Source organism: Topomyia yanbarensis, chromosome 3, assembly GCF_030247195.1.
Source record: "Topomyia yanbarensis strain Yona2022 chromosome 3, ASM3024719v1, whole genome shotgun sequence".
Taxonomy (NCBI): Eukaryota; Metazoa; Arthropoda; class Insecta; order Diptera; family Culicidae; genus Topomyia; species Topomyia yanbarensis.
The window spans coordinates 148,974,222-148,989,307 of record NC_080672.1 but is presented as its reverse complement, the minus strand read 5'-3'; the positions used below and the strand labels follow the sequence as shown (position 1 = coordinate 148,989,307).

At 34.9% G+C, this 15,086-nt stretch overlaps 1 protein-coding gene across 1 annotated transcript; it reads left to right on the top strand.

Moving 5' to 3' along the window:
• Positions 1–3,974: 3,974 nt before the first annotated feature.
• LOC131687310 (uncharacterized) lies at positions 3,975–5,645 on the top strand. Its single transcript, XM_058971388.1, has 2 exons — positions 3,975–5,449; positions 5,521–5,645. Exon 1 carries the CDS (start codon positions 3,975–3,977, stop codon positions 5,139–5,141), a length of 1,167 nt encoding a protein of 388 aa, XP_058827371.1. The 3' UTR covers positions 5,142–5,449; positions 5,521–5,645.
• Positions 5,646–15,086: the final 9,441 nt, after the last annotated feature.

The window sequence follows — 15,086 nt, the reverse complement described above, 5'->3', positions numbered from 1 at the left end:
CATTTCTATCAGTTTCGCGGGTTGTAGTTTCACGTGACCGGTCAAAAAATAAATGTAGCATTTAATGTTCTTTGACTTGCTGCCAAATCATAGCTGTAGTCGAAAATTCATGCTAATATAACCGTTTCGGTATACAGTGAAGACCCAATTTGTCCGTCCCCAATTTTGTCAGAAAGACCCGATTTTGCCAGCCTCGTATGATACTCCATTTGATGAGCTCTAGCACACGAACCAAGTGAAATTCGAATAACTCCAGTCTTGAGCATATATTTCTTAGAAATACAAATATGAAAAAATATATTTTTTTTAAATTTTATTAAAAAGAAAGAAAAAAAATATGTACCGATGTTGTCAATGACTGTCAATAATTAGTTTACAAATTTTGGGGTGATTGCATGAAGTTAAGAAAAAAGATGTTTTCTAATTCAATTTTGGGTCGCTGAACACGAAAATCATATCCATTTTCTTTTTCAAAGAATTTGTGATTTTTTGAAAAACGTGTTTTTGAGCTCTTTTTGCAATTATTGGTCAATATCTTAGGAACCAATCTTCCGATTAACACAAAAACTCACAATTCGAAAGGTATTAATGTGATCATTTCAAAAATGTTAGGATGTCAGGATGTTAGGATAAAATATCAACAATTCAGGGTTAAGAGCAACCAAAGTCAAAAAAAGTTATGTTTAGTAAAATTACTCATGATTTTTCATAAAAAAATAATTCGGCAAGAAAAATGTTTTAAAATTTTATGCGACAGACAAAGTTCTCACGTGCATTTTAAGCCTAAGATCACGAAAATCCGATAAAAACTGGTGATGTTATTAAGCACGAGTGAAAATTGCTCTGTTTTTCATATATCTCTGGTTTGGTCTTAAACAAGATTACACTAGTTTACAAGAAAAATAAAGTTACGAGGAAAAGTGTTTTCTAGATTAATTTTGGGTCGCTGAACAAGAAAATAATACTCTATTTCTCTTTCAAAGCAGTTCGAGTTAAAAAAAAACTAAACGTTTTTCTTTTGGTTCCTCTTTTTTGTTTTTGCTCTATTTTTTATTACAGAAAAATTAATTATTCATATTTTCAGTCAATTTTTCATGTCTAATGTGACAGATTTTAACAATTTTAAGATAATCACGATAAGCTAAGAAGAAATGTTTTTTTACATTTCTTATAAAAGAAATGTATAGAATTCGCTCAAACTTTCAAGATTTTTTCCGAGGCCCGGAGGGCCGAGTCTTATATACCAATCGACTCAGCTCGACGATTTGGGACAATGTCTGTGTGTGTGTGTGTGTGTGTGTGTGTGTGTGTGTGTGTGTGTGTGTGTGTGTGTGTGTGTGTGTGTGTGTGTGTCTGTGTGTGTGTATGTAACGGACAAATTCTCATTCGTGTTTCTCAGCAATGGCTGAACCGATCTTATCCAAACCAATTTTAAATGAAAGAACTAAAAAACAGTATGAACGCTATTAATTTGTTTTTGGTTCTGATGTTTAGTTTCCAAGATATGAATGTTTGAATGCGTAAAAATGGCGTTTTTGGCAGTTTTTTTGAATTATCTGCCGAAATTGATAATATAGATTAACAATTTATATGTTTTTAGACAGCTTTGACGAATACCTTTCGAACAAGCTATAGATTGTTGAAATCGGACTATTATCAAAAGAGATATTTAACATTAAATGCGGACGAAACATTTTTATCATTTCCCATTGCCAGAAATATGACCAAAAACATGTAATCTATTATTAACGCCAAAACGGCTTATTTTAGGTCAATAGTATATTCGGAGAATTTAATGGAGGAAATATGCCCTTTCTTTTTGTATTGTGCTTTTGCTGATTGATCTCCCTATGAGTGAGATATTTTCACAAATTTTCTTGGAAGTGATTATATCGAAATGATGCCTTCTACAAATTTGTAGCTCTTACTTTTGCGAATAACTTTACTGAAGACTTCAAATATCTATTTTGAATACTTTAAAAGTTATGGCTTGTTGTTTGTGGATTACGCTTTGTCGCCTATTTATTGTTCAATATAGAAATAATCCATTGAAATAATCCAAACATTATTTCGACAAATCGAATTTTGTATTTCATTTTTCTATCTACAACCGCTAGAAATAATCACCGAACACTTCCAAGTTGTCTGGAAGGAACTTGATAACTTATCAGTGCAAAAATGTTCATTTGTGCGAACCTTCTGACTGCAATTTTTCTAACTAATGACCATCGGATCGATCTGAAACATATCGGAAAATGAAAAGCGAAATAAATAACTCCAAGCAATGGCGTAGCCCAGAGAAGGTTTTGGGGTTTAACACCATACAACGCTCACCACCCCCCCCACCACACCCAAAAAAAATATTGGATTGAAGTTGAAAATTTATTGATGCAGACTGATTTAATTCAATATTACAATAACAATTATCTGATCCGTAGATTGATAACCTGTTGTTGTAAACATCATGAGGACTTTTGATAAATTGTCGAAATGGGGTCCTGATATGTAACTGATCTATTGGTCTTGATTTCACAGTTGTCTAATAGCATCAATATCAAATTCCTGCCTGAAAACATTCCAATAGAAATTTGAACGGCTTTTTTACAGTCCTTAGTGGATTAAAACGATTTGTTTGCTTTTAAATCCCAACGTTTCGACGCCTTGTTTGCGCCTTCTTCAGGGGAGACTATATTGCGGAGTAACAGAGTAGACGAATTTTACATTTAACAATTAAAATAAAATATTACAAGAACTTACAAAAACTGATTATCGTTCCTCGTTAATATCACTGACATGTAAGTGTATGGTCAATATATGGGGATTTTGCTTCTGGCACAAACGCTACAAATAATACACAATAAATTTAACGAGCTACACACAAACTTTGACTAACTATTTAAACTGAATCTGGACTTACTGCAATAACGATGAATTTACACATTTGGTTAAATATTCTTTGGCTATGATCGATCTTGTTTAGAGCAGACGTACAAAATGGGTGAAATATAGTTCTGTGTAGAAAGTGAAATGTTTCAGTGCTGGTGTGGAATTGTTTCAAATAGAGCTTATGGTGGAGTGGACTTTTTGCGGGCGAAATAATTCTTTGTGGTGTGTAATATAGCTGCGTATATGACGCTAAGATTGTCTACATCTGAGCGACTGTTGACGGTATGGGGTGTATTAGTAATGTGACACATTTCTAAATATGGGAGAGACGATGAGCGGAATGTGCGATCTACTATCGTGGTCTTCTCAAATGCGAACCTATGCTGGTATTGCATACAATGTTCTATTAAAGCTGTTTGTGCTCCGAGAGAGGCCACTCGGCTATCTGTTGTGGTGGTCTGATCTTGTATCAAATTATCGAGTTTGTTTACGTTGGACTTATGGCCGGATAATCTACTTTTTAACAAGTTCTTTGTCATACCAATATACACACCTGGGCAGCTATAACAGGGAATCTTGTAGACCACATTATGTTGCTGCATGGTATGAATCGGGTCTTTAACTTTGCTGTGAAGTGATCCTACGGTGTGTATTTGTCTGCTGGCTAATCTTAAAGAGCTGTAGTCATGCTTGAAAATGCTGATGATGCGTTGTGTCAGTCCGTGAATGCTGATTATGGATCGGTAGGTAGTGTTTAGTGTACCTACCACCTGGCCAAATACATAGCAAGCATACTGAAGGAAGCAACAACCAGCAAATACAACATTAAAAATTCGTTTGAATTCTGCCAAACCGTAAACAGTATAACATTACCTCCCAACTACATTATGATTTCATTAGATGTGGTATCGCTGTTCACCAACATTCCCGCACATCTTGTTAGTAAAAATATCATAGAGCGGTGGCCAGATATAAGGGAAAAAACAACCATAAACTTAGACTTATTCCTCGAAATCGTAAACTTCCTTATGGAAACCAGCTACTTTTGCTACCAAAACAAATTTTATCAACAAAAATTTGGCACCGCAATGGGCAGTCCTCTATCGCCGATTCTTGCCGACATCGTATTAGACAGCATCATAGATACTACAGTTAAAACATTCAGTTTCACAATTCCAGTCTTAGGCAAATATGTCGATGATCTGTTTCTCGCTATTCCGAAGGACAAAGCCCAAATTGTTTTGGAACAGTTCAATAAACAGGAAGAACACCTACAATTCACCGCAGAAATAGAACAGAACAGCCGCCTACCCTATCTTGACATGGTAGTTGTTCGTAAGGCAGATCAATCACTCAGAACAGAATGGTATTCCAAACCCATATCATCCGGCCGTTTACTCAACTTCCACTCATTCCACCAGCTCAGATACAAAATCAACGTAGCAAACAACTACATTCATCGAGTGTATGCTTTGTCAACAAATCACGACCGAGAAACACTAAAAGGAATTATTTTCCAAAACCTACACGCAAACGACTATCCCAAAACTCTCATTAACAACCTCTTGCAACAGTATTTTAAAAAACAGCGAAGGAGCACCCAACCAGCACATCGGGTGTTGGCGGACTCACCACCTGCAACATTAGCCCCGCCAGACAGTGATCCAGGAACCACACTAAACACTACCTACCGATCCATAATCAGCATTCACGGACTGACACAACGCATCATCAGCATTTTCAAGCATGACTACAGCTCTTTAAGATTAGCCAGCAGACAAATACACACCGTAGGATCACTTCACAGCAAAGTTAAAGACCCGATTCATACCATGCAGCAACATAATGTGGTCTACAAGATTCCCTGTTATAGCTGCCCAGGTGTGTATATTGGTATGACAAAGAACTTGTTAAAAAGTAGATTATCCGGCCATAAGTCCAACGTAAACAAACTCGATAATTTGATACAAGATCAGACCACCACAACAGATAGCCGAGTGGCCTCTCTCGGAGCACAAACAGCTTTAATAGAACATTGTATGCAATACCAGCATAGGTTCGCATTTGAGAAGACCACGATAGTAGATCGCACATTCCGCTCATCGTCTCTCCCATATTTAGAAATGTGTCACATTACTAATACACCCCATACCGTCAACAGTCGCTCAGATGTAGACAATCTTAGCGTCATATACGCAGCTATATTACACACCACAAAGAATTATTTCGCCCGCAAAAAGTCCACTCCACCATAAGCTCTATTTGAAACAATTCCACACCAGCACTGAAACATTTCACTTTCTACACAGAACTATATTTCACCCATTTTGTACGTCTGCTCTAAACAAGATCGATCATAGCCAAAGAATATTTAACCAAATGTGTAAATTCATCGTTATTGCAGTAAGTCCAGATTCAGTTTAAATAGTTAGTCAAAGTTTGTGTGTAGCTCGTTAAATTTATTGTGTATTATTTGTAGCGTTTGTGCCAGAAGCAAAATCCCCATATATTGACCATACACTTACATGTCAGTGATATTAACGAGGAACGATAATCAGTTTTTGTAAGTTCTTGTAATATTTTATTTTAATTGTTAAATGTAAAATTCGTCTACTCTGTTACTCCGCAATATAGTCTCCCCTGAAGAAGGCGCAAACAAGGCGTCGAAACGTTGGGATTTAAAAGCAAACAAATCGTTTTAATCCACTAAGGACTGTAAAAAAGCCGTTCAAATTTCTAGATAACAATAATCCAGTCGAAAGTCCACAAAATTACATTCCAATAGAAAATTACAGAGTTCTGCAATCAATCATAGTCCTCAGATTTATTTTCAAATTGATCTCGTTTTTGTAGAGATGTACTGTAATAAGGGTCTTTATTAAATAGGAAGAGAAGTTAAAATTGATTTAATGTCTATGAAACATAGAACTGCTCACCAAAAAAATGCATAACTTTCAACATTTGCTAAAAATGTTCTTGCCTTTCTCATTCACTCTAAAATTCGTCAATCTAATCCCGACCCGGAGGGCCGAGTGTCATATGCCAATCGACTGAGTTCGTCGAGATCGGAAAATGTCTGTGTGTGTATGTATGTGTGTATGTGGAAAAAATGTGACCTCTGTTTCTCAGAGATGGCTGGACCGATTTGCACAAAGTTAGTCTCAAATGAAAGGTACAACCTTCCCATCGGCTGCTATTGAATTTTTTATTGATTGGACTTCCGGTTCCGGAGTTACGAGTTGAAGAGTGCAATCACACAGCAAATTTCCATATAAACTGAAATGAAAAATTTTCAAAATCAAATTTGTATTTTTGATGCCAAATGACTTTAAAATGCATGAAACATTTGATGTTTGACAAAAATTGACTTTTTTTGGACTTTGGTACATTTTTGTCTTTCTCATATAGAAAGGTTATGCAATCACTCTAAAAATCGTCAATCATACCGGCCCGGAGGGAGTATGCAGTGAGGGGTTGCTACTTTAAAATCAAAACTAGTTTAAAATTTCTTAACAAGTTGAAAATTTTCGGCCGGATCTGGACCTCCCGGACCTTTCTCCATGATCCGCCGCTAGTTTCAAGCGATGTTTCAGTATCACATAGTATCTCAAGATCGTGGCTGTCGATCCATTGTATGTATGTGCAAATCGTACTGAACATGTAATATTCATTTCCACCATTGTATTGAACATAACCAGCCATGGAATCGTAGTCTGGACAAATGAGACAAGCACAATTGCACCACTAGGTGGATTAAGACAGGTTTTTTTGGGAATGCGTCGAGTTGAGACGAAAACGTAATATGATTAATAACGAAGATAACACTTTCCGAATGTAGAGAGAAATTTATGAAAAATAACGATGTCCATTCGATTCTAGCAGGTTCTGATCGATTTTGATGAGCATTTGATTTTTGTTGTATGACCAATTATATGTATAGGTCAAATGTTTAAAATCAGTAATTTAAGGTCAAGATAGCATCATTTTGAAACCGCCAACTTCGGAAGTTTAGTATCTTCGATGAGTTTTACAAACGTTAAACAGCGCATCATTTGATAAAATAATTTTGACGGTATATCGTCCAAGAAGTATTTATGGTTTTCTCAGGTTAATATTCATGACTACAATAAAGTCTCAACAAATTCGTTAGACACGAACTCTGTTACTATTTTCTGAAAAATTAATTCTGCATAATTTTAAAACTTCAAAAGTTACGGTTTCGGAATTATGCCGTTTAGACAGTATGATCGATTTTCACCAAACCCCCACCAAACCGAATTTCTGGCTACGCCGCTGACTTCAAGTAAGTAGAAACAAAGTCGTTCTACACTCGTTCACAAGAAACTTCTTCGAATGCTGAATATCTATTATAATACATTGAAACCCTGATTTTATCAGCCAAATATGAACATATGTTTGATGGGCTCTAGCAGACGAACAAGACTGAATTCGAGTAAATCCTTTCTTGAGCATGTTTTCCTTATCATGAAGATGGAAATATGCAAAAATAAAAAGTTCATCATAAGCAGGAATAGTTATCAGACTACATCAAGGGACGGGAAGAATATTTTAACAGCTTTAGTTTATTATAAAGAAAAAAAAATTACCCGCTTTAGTCAATGTCCCCATTTTGTCAGCCTAAAATACGCCATGAGACTGATAAAAATGGGTCTTTATTGTATGTATTATTCACTGTGTTTCACATTAATAGGTACATTTCATTTTTGGGGATTTTTTATTGTATCGAACTACAACAATTTTTAGGTAATTTTCAAGGGGTTTTTTTTAAAACTTCTTCCAAAATTTGGCGAACCTATTCCAATTCGTATACCAATTAATTGGTATACTTAAGGGTTAATTTGTTGCAGATAGAGAAAATACTGAAATTTTCAGCTTTTTTTCTTACACAATATTACGAAAGATTATTAAACAATTTTTCTTAATAAGTTTGTGAAAATTATAAACTATTTGAAATTTTTTTAATAATTTTATTTTTTATTTAACCGTGATTTTTTAATAAATAGTGACCATCGCTTCACAACGTAGTCTATTTTTCATGGCTTGCGGTGAGCACGATCTCTCGAATTGCTGAACTGAAAATTATGGAATAGAAATTAATTTTTGGTATTCTTTACTTTACTCGCCGCGCAGATAGCTCTGAATTAGACCCGCTGGTGCCCTAAGACTATTTCGCTAGATTTTCAGAGCACTGTGCATTAACGCAAGTGACGGAAGGTAATCGAAAAGTTTCGTGAAAATGAAAATTCCAGTAATGATGATGATTTTCTCAAACGGTTCGTTTTCGAGAGGTTTTTATTTGTTCTTTGGCATTAGGATTAGCGATAATAATTCAAATCAAGGATACTACTGGGAAGTCACCTTTAGAAAAAGTCGGTGTCGAAGTAAAATTTGGAACTATGCACGCATGCACTTCAGAGATAGCGTGATATCCGGAGCTGCGATTTCATTTCAACCCTTTTTTGTGAAAATGGCGATACTTACAAATGTAAACATAAGGCTTTTTTCATACATGCGAATGAGGGCTTTGAAACGCAACAAATTAACCTAAAATTTTGATTCTACGATATTGCTTTCTTAAACTACAGCAAAAAATACAACAAGCGAAACTGTATTTTTGTTTGTTTATTTAAAGTTTCGCCCTCCACGCTCCATGCAAACAAACAGGGCGATACTTTTTTGCTAGCAGTTTATAAGCGAAACTGTCATTTTCGTATTTTTTTAGGATTATCAAGCTGATACCAGCTGTAAATAGTAACAATGATCGCTATTGAAAAAAACCCGGACGAAATCGGTGGTGTAGAACGGTAGTTATTGTAAAAAAACGTAAGAACGATACTTCAATGCTGATAGGTGGGACCGAAAAAGTAAACAATCGCCAAAGGGGCGATACCATCATTTTGTAAATTTCAATAGCAAAAACAAATTTTAATTTAATAATTTCAAATACTTTATGAAGTTTTGGGTTTCGATCACTGAATCATGCAATCAAGGATGTAAAAAACACAATAGTTCTTAAATAGGAATTAAAAGTCTGGAAATATTCACTGTTGATTTTCTTTGAATGGTGTCACTGCTAGTATCGCCCTTTTCAAGAAAAAGCGTTGATTTCTTAGTTCTCAGTCGCGTTGGTGATTTGAGTAAAGTATAAACTTCAAATCGATTAAAAAAAATGCGATTTTTTTGGCTCAGTACAATATATAACCCCTTTAGGAAAATTCAGTTTACCCACCACAATTTAGATATTTTATTAACAGAGCATTAGCAATAATTCGTAGCTATGTCTATTTTATGGGCCATTTTTTCGCTTCCCATTGATTTGATTTGAGATTTCTAGCACTGATGTTGTCCTATGCTGATTTGAGCGATTCTCTGAGTCCTGCCACTTTCCCATGTAGTAAGTGTTATCAAAAACATCGCGAAGCATCAAGTTCTAAATGTTCTCAAACGATATAATATCCGAAGAGAGTGATAAGAGTTATAAGAAATGTCTCATCACACTGTTAGGTGAATTAAAAGCGTTTTTAAAGGTAATTTTGGATCGCTGAACACGAAAACCTAGTCCATGTTTTTACATTTCTTATAAAAGAAATGTATAGAATTCGCTCAAACTTTCAAGATTTTTTCCGAGGCCCGGAGGGCCGAGTCTTATATACCAATCGACTCAGCTCGACGATTTGGGACAATGTCTGTGTGTGTGTGTGTGTGTGTGTGTGTGTCTGTGTGTGTGTGTGTATGTAACGGACAAATTCTCATTCGTGTTTCTCAGCAATGGCTGAACCGATCTTATCCAAACCAACATTAAATGAAAAACTAAAAAACAGTATGAACGCTATTAATTTGTTTTTGATTCTGATGTTTAGTTTTTAAGATATGAAAGTTTGAATGCGTAAAAATGGCGTTTTTTGCAGTTTTTTTAAATTATCTGCCGGAATTAACAATATAGAATAACAATTTTTATGTTTTTAGACAGCTTTAACGAATACCTTTCGAACAAGCTATAGATTGTTGAAATCGGACTATTATCAAAAGAGATATTTAACATTAAATGCGGACGAAAGATTTTTATCATTTCCCATTGCCAGAAATATGACCAAAAACATGTAATCTATTATTAACGCCAAAACGGCTTATTTTAGGTCAATAGTATCTTCGGAGAATTTAATGGAGGAAATATGCTCTTTCTTTTAGTATTGTGCTTTTGCTGATTAATCCTCCTATGAGTGAGATATTTTCACAAATTTTCTTGGAAGTGATTATAACGAAATGATGCCTTCAGCAAATTTGTAGCTCTTACTTTTGCGAATAACTTTACTGAAGACTTCAAATATCTATTTTGAATACTTTAAAAGTTATGGCTTGTTGTTTGTGGATTACTCTTTGTCGCCTATTTATTGTTCAATATAGTAATAATTCATTGAAATAAGCCAAACATTATTTCGATAAAACGAATTTTGTATTTCATTTTTCTATTCACAACCGCTAGAAATAATCACCGAACACTTCCAAGTTGTCTGGAAGGAACTTGATTACTTATCAGTGCAAAAATGTTCATTTGTACGAACCTTCTGACTGCAATTTTTCTAACTAATGACCATCGGATCGGATCTTTCGAAAAATGAAAAGCGAAATAAATAACTCCAAGCAACGGCGTAGCCAAGAGAAGGTTTTGGGGTTTAACACCATACAGTCCCCCCCCCCACCACACCCAAAAAAAATATTGGATTGGAGTTGAAAATTTATTGATGCAAACTGATTTAATTCAATATTACAATAACATTATCTGATCCGTAGATTGATAACCTGTTGTTGTAAACATCATGAGGACTTTTGATAAATTGTCGGAATGGGGTCCTGATATGTAACTGATCTATTGGTCTTGATTTCACAGTTGTCTAACAGCATCAATATCAAATTCCTGCCTGAAAACATTCTAATAGAAAATTCCAGAGTTCTGTAATCAATCATAATCCTCAGATTTATTTTCAAATTTTCAGCTTTTTTCCTACACAATATCACGAAAGCTTATTAAACAATTTTTCCTAATAAGTTTGTGAAAATTATAAACTATTTGAAATTTTTTAATAGTTTTATTTTTTATTTAACCGTTATTTTTTAATAAATAGTGACCATCGCTTCACAACGTAGTCTATTTTTCATGGCTTGCGGTGAGCATGATCTCTCGAATTGCTGAACTGAAAATTATGGAATAGAAATTAATTTTTAGTGTTCTTTACAGACCCGCTGGTACCCTAAGACGATTTCGCTAGATTTTTAGAGCACTGTGCACTAGACTACCCAGAAAAATGATGAATTTTTGAAAACTCAATCGGCCCACCCCTGAGTCGATTCCTAGTCCCACCAGGAGTACTTGTACCAAATTTGAAGCAAATCGGACAAGTCTAACTACCGGACCAACGTGCCTGAAGTTTATATTGGATTTTTCAACAATTTACATGGAGAAAACTCATTAGCTCGTATTTTCGCCGCTAGGTGGCACTGTATATATCGTATTATCACTGTAAGTGAAAATAAGAAAGATATTTTAATTATCTACAACTTTGTCGAAGACTGCTAGTAAATCCGGCTATGTTAAAAGAAGTTATTAAACTTTTAACGAAGTGATGTCTGAGTCAGTTTTGCATGGGCCCTAGCAGTGCATGGTTGTGTATCAGTACTCGAGTCCCACGAACTATATATTTTTGTGAAATAATGGTTAGATTTAGCCGAATAGTATGTTTACAAGAATTATAGTAAATAATACGAGTTATGTTTTGGTTAGAAAATTTTAGTTCCACCTGTGACCGCATAGAGGGCGCCACTACAAACTTTTCATAGAAGAGAGATAGAGTATCAAGATGTTCAGAAGAAATACTGAAAAATGCCTGTTCTATAACTTTGTAGAAGACACCAAATTTCTATCTCTCTCCGTTGAAAAGTTAGTATTGGCGTCCTCTATGCGGTAACAGGTGGAACTAAAGTTTTCTAATCAAAGCATGACTCGTATTATTTACTATAATTCTTCTGAACATACCATTGAGCTAAACCTAACGATTATTTCACAAAAATGTTTAGTTCGTGTGAATCGAGTACTGATACACAACCATGCACTGTTAGGCTCCATGCAAAACTAACTCAGACATCACTTCGTTAAAAGTTTAATAACTTCTTTTAACAAAGTCGGATTTACTTGCAGTCTTCGACTAAGTTGTAGACAATTCAATTATCCTTCTTATTTTCACTTACAGTGATAATACGATGCATACAGTGCCACCTAGCGGCGAAAATGCGTGCTGGTGAGTTTTCTCCATGTAAATTGTTGAAAATTCCCATACAAACTTCAGGCCCGTTGGTCCGGTAGTTAGACTTGTCCGATTTGCTTCAAATTTGGTGCAAGTACTCCTGGTGGGACTAGGAATCGACGCAGAGGTGGGCCGATAGGGGTCATTTTTTTCCTGTCACCCTACTGTGCACCCAGTGCATTAACGCAAGTGACGGAAGGTTATCGAAAAGTTTCGTGAAAATGAAAGTTCCAGTAATGATGATGATTTTCCCAAACGGTTCGTTTTCGTGAGGTTTTTATTTGTTCTTTGGCATTAGGATTAGCGATAATAATTCAAATCAAGAATACTACTGGGAAGTCACCTTTAGAAAAAGTCGATGTCGAAGTAAAATTTGAAACTATGCACGCATGTACTTCAGAGATAGCGTGATATCAGGAGCTGCGATTTCATTTCAACGCTTTCGCTATTGAAAAATCCCGGACGAAATCGGTGGTGTAAAACGGTAGTTATTGTAAAAAAACGTAAGGGCGATACTTCAATGCTGATAGATGGGACCGAAAAAGTAAACAATCGCCAAAGGGCCGATACTATCATTTTGTCAATTTCAATAGCAAAAACAATTTTTAATTTAACAATTTCAAATACTTTATGAAGTTTTGGGTTTCGCTCACTGAATCATGCAATCTAGGATGTCAAAAAACACAATAGTTCTTAAATAGGAAATAAAACCAAGTCTGGAAATATTCACTGTTGATTTTCTTTGAATGGTATCACTGCTAGTATCGCCCTTTTCAAGAAAAAGCGTTGATTTCTTAGTTCTCAGTCGCGTTGGAAATTTGAGTAAAATATAAACTTCAAATCGATTCAAAAAAAATCGTTTTTTTTGTTTCAGTACAATATATAACCCCTTTAGGAAAATTCAGTTTTCCCACCACAATATAGATATTTTATTAACAGAGCATTAACAATAATTCGTTGGTATGTCCATTTTATGGGCCATTTTTTCGCTTTCCCATTGATTTGGTTTGAGATTTCTAGCACTGATGTTGTCCTATGCTGATTTGAGCGATTCTCTGAGTCCTGCCACTATCCCATGTAGTATGTGTATTCAAAAACATCGCGAAGCATCAAGTTCTAAATGCTCTCAAACGATATAATATCCGAAGAGTGATAAGAGTTATAAGAAATGTCTCATCACACTGTTAGGTGGATTAAACACGTTTTTTTTTCAAAGAAGCATTTTCAAGATTTCTTTGAAAATGGTTTTTTGTGCACTATTTTAGTTATTTGTCAATATCTCGTTCAAATAAGATCCGAAACAGTTCGAAAGGTATTGATGTGCTCTTTCCGAAAATGTATAATATGCGTAGATCAAATGTACATTTATTACGATTACAATAGACCAAAGTAAAAAAGTCTAATGCTCGACCTTTTTTAAAATAATGCATATTTCTAGTAAATTTTTTATAATAAATCAAGGACAGAAGAACATTCTTTTAGAATCTAATGAAATAAATAATCTTTTTGCATAACTTTTAGGCCAATGGTCACAAAAATCGGATGAAAAATGTAGATGGTCTGAAGCACTGAGTGAAAATTGAAACTTTTTATTTTTCGCACAATCATACTTTCGGCTGAAATAATCTTCTGTACCTGGTAGTTATTGTTTGTGTTGGGTACTCTCTTCTCGAGCTTACATCCATCCATCCTGCGGCATTTAAATGGTTTTGGATATTTCATTGTTCAACTAAACTCTTTTTAAAATGTGGAAATATTCGTTGGAAAAGTTTTGTTTTGTCTGTGGTGAGTAGGGGAGAGAGGGTAACGGTGGATCAGCAGGAACTATGAAACAATCGCAATAAAATCATAATGCATGAACATAATCGTCTTATTCCCTCATATTTCATGGTTTCTAATTCTTTACACGTGTTACTATATTTTGGAAGACTTCTGATAACTCTACCTCTTTTAATGGATATTTGTTTGTTTTATAACAGTCAGAGTAAATTTGCAATAAAAACTATTATTGCATTTTTATGAGTTACCATTCACTAGATAAATGTTTATTCTACTGTTATTTGTAGCAAATTTTATGCTCAACATTTGCCGCGAACAAAGCTTTTTGGTAACTTGTCATGGTTCTGTGTAATTTGACAATCTTCATAAATAGACCCATTGGGTAACTGTGAAGCGATGATATATGGGGAACAGTGAAAATTTCTTGTTTTTGTGATCCATATTAAAATGTGAATGGGTTCCGATTTTCCACAATAAATACAACTCATTAAATGGAAAGTTTGTCAATTTGGGCAAGTTTTGTAGAAATTATCGCTTTTTTCAGGATTGCATCTTATATGCATATATGGTGGTCCGATATTACGCGATGATATAGTGATATCTCGCGTAAACAAACGATTCGTGTCTCAACATAACTTTAATAGGAAGCTTTAGGATCTTTATTCGTCAAAACAAAAGAATGAAATTTGCAAGTAGAATATTTCACTGTAGACGATGTCGTGTTTCATAGTTCCTACCCATGGGGCTCACTGGTACATTTTACCACCGACTGTTTATTACCCAAAAAAAGTTATTTCCCGTGAATTTTACCAGCTGGAAAAAATATATGTATTAGTTAACAACAAAGTGAAACTATGTATCACTTTTGGCTACACAAATAACATGTATTATCATCAAAATAAAATCGTATAAAAAATGTGTTTCATTGTTACCCCCTCTCCCCTACATATTTAACGATTTTTAAGGAGATTTCACCTTCTGCTTCAACAGGTTTCGCAGCAGATTCTCAGTTCACAGAATATTACATGGCTAGTGCTAGGATTTCACTGAGACTCCTTCTCGATAGGGACTCGAATATTTGACGACTGGCTTATGAGAACA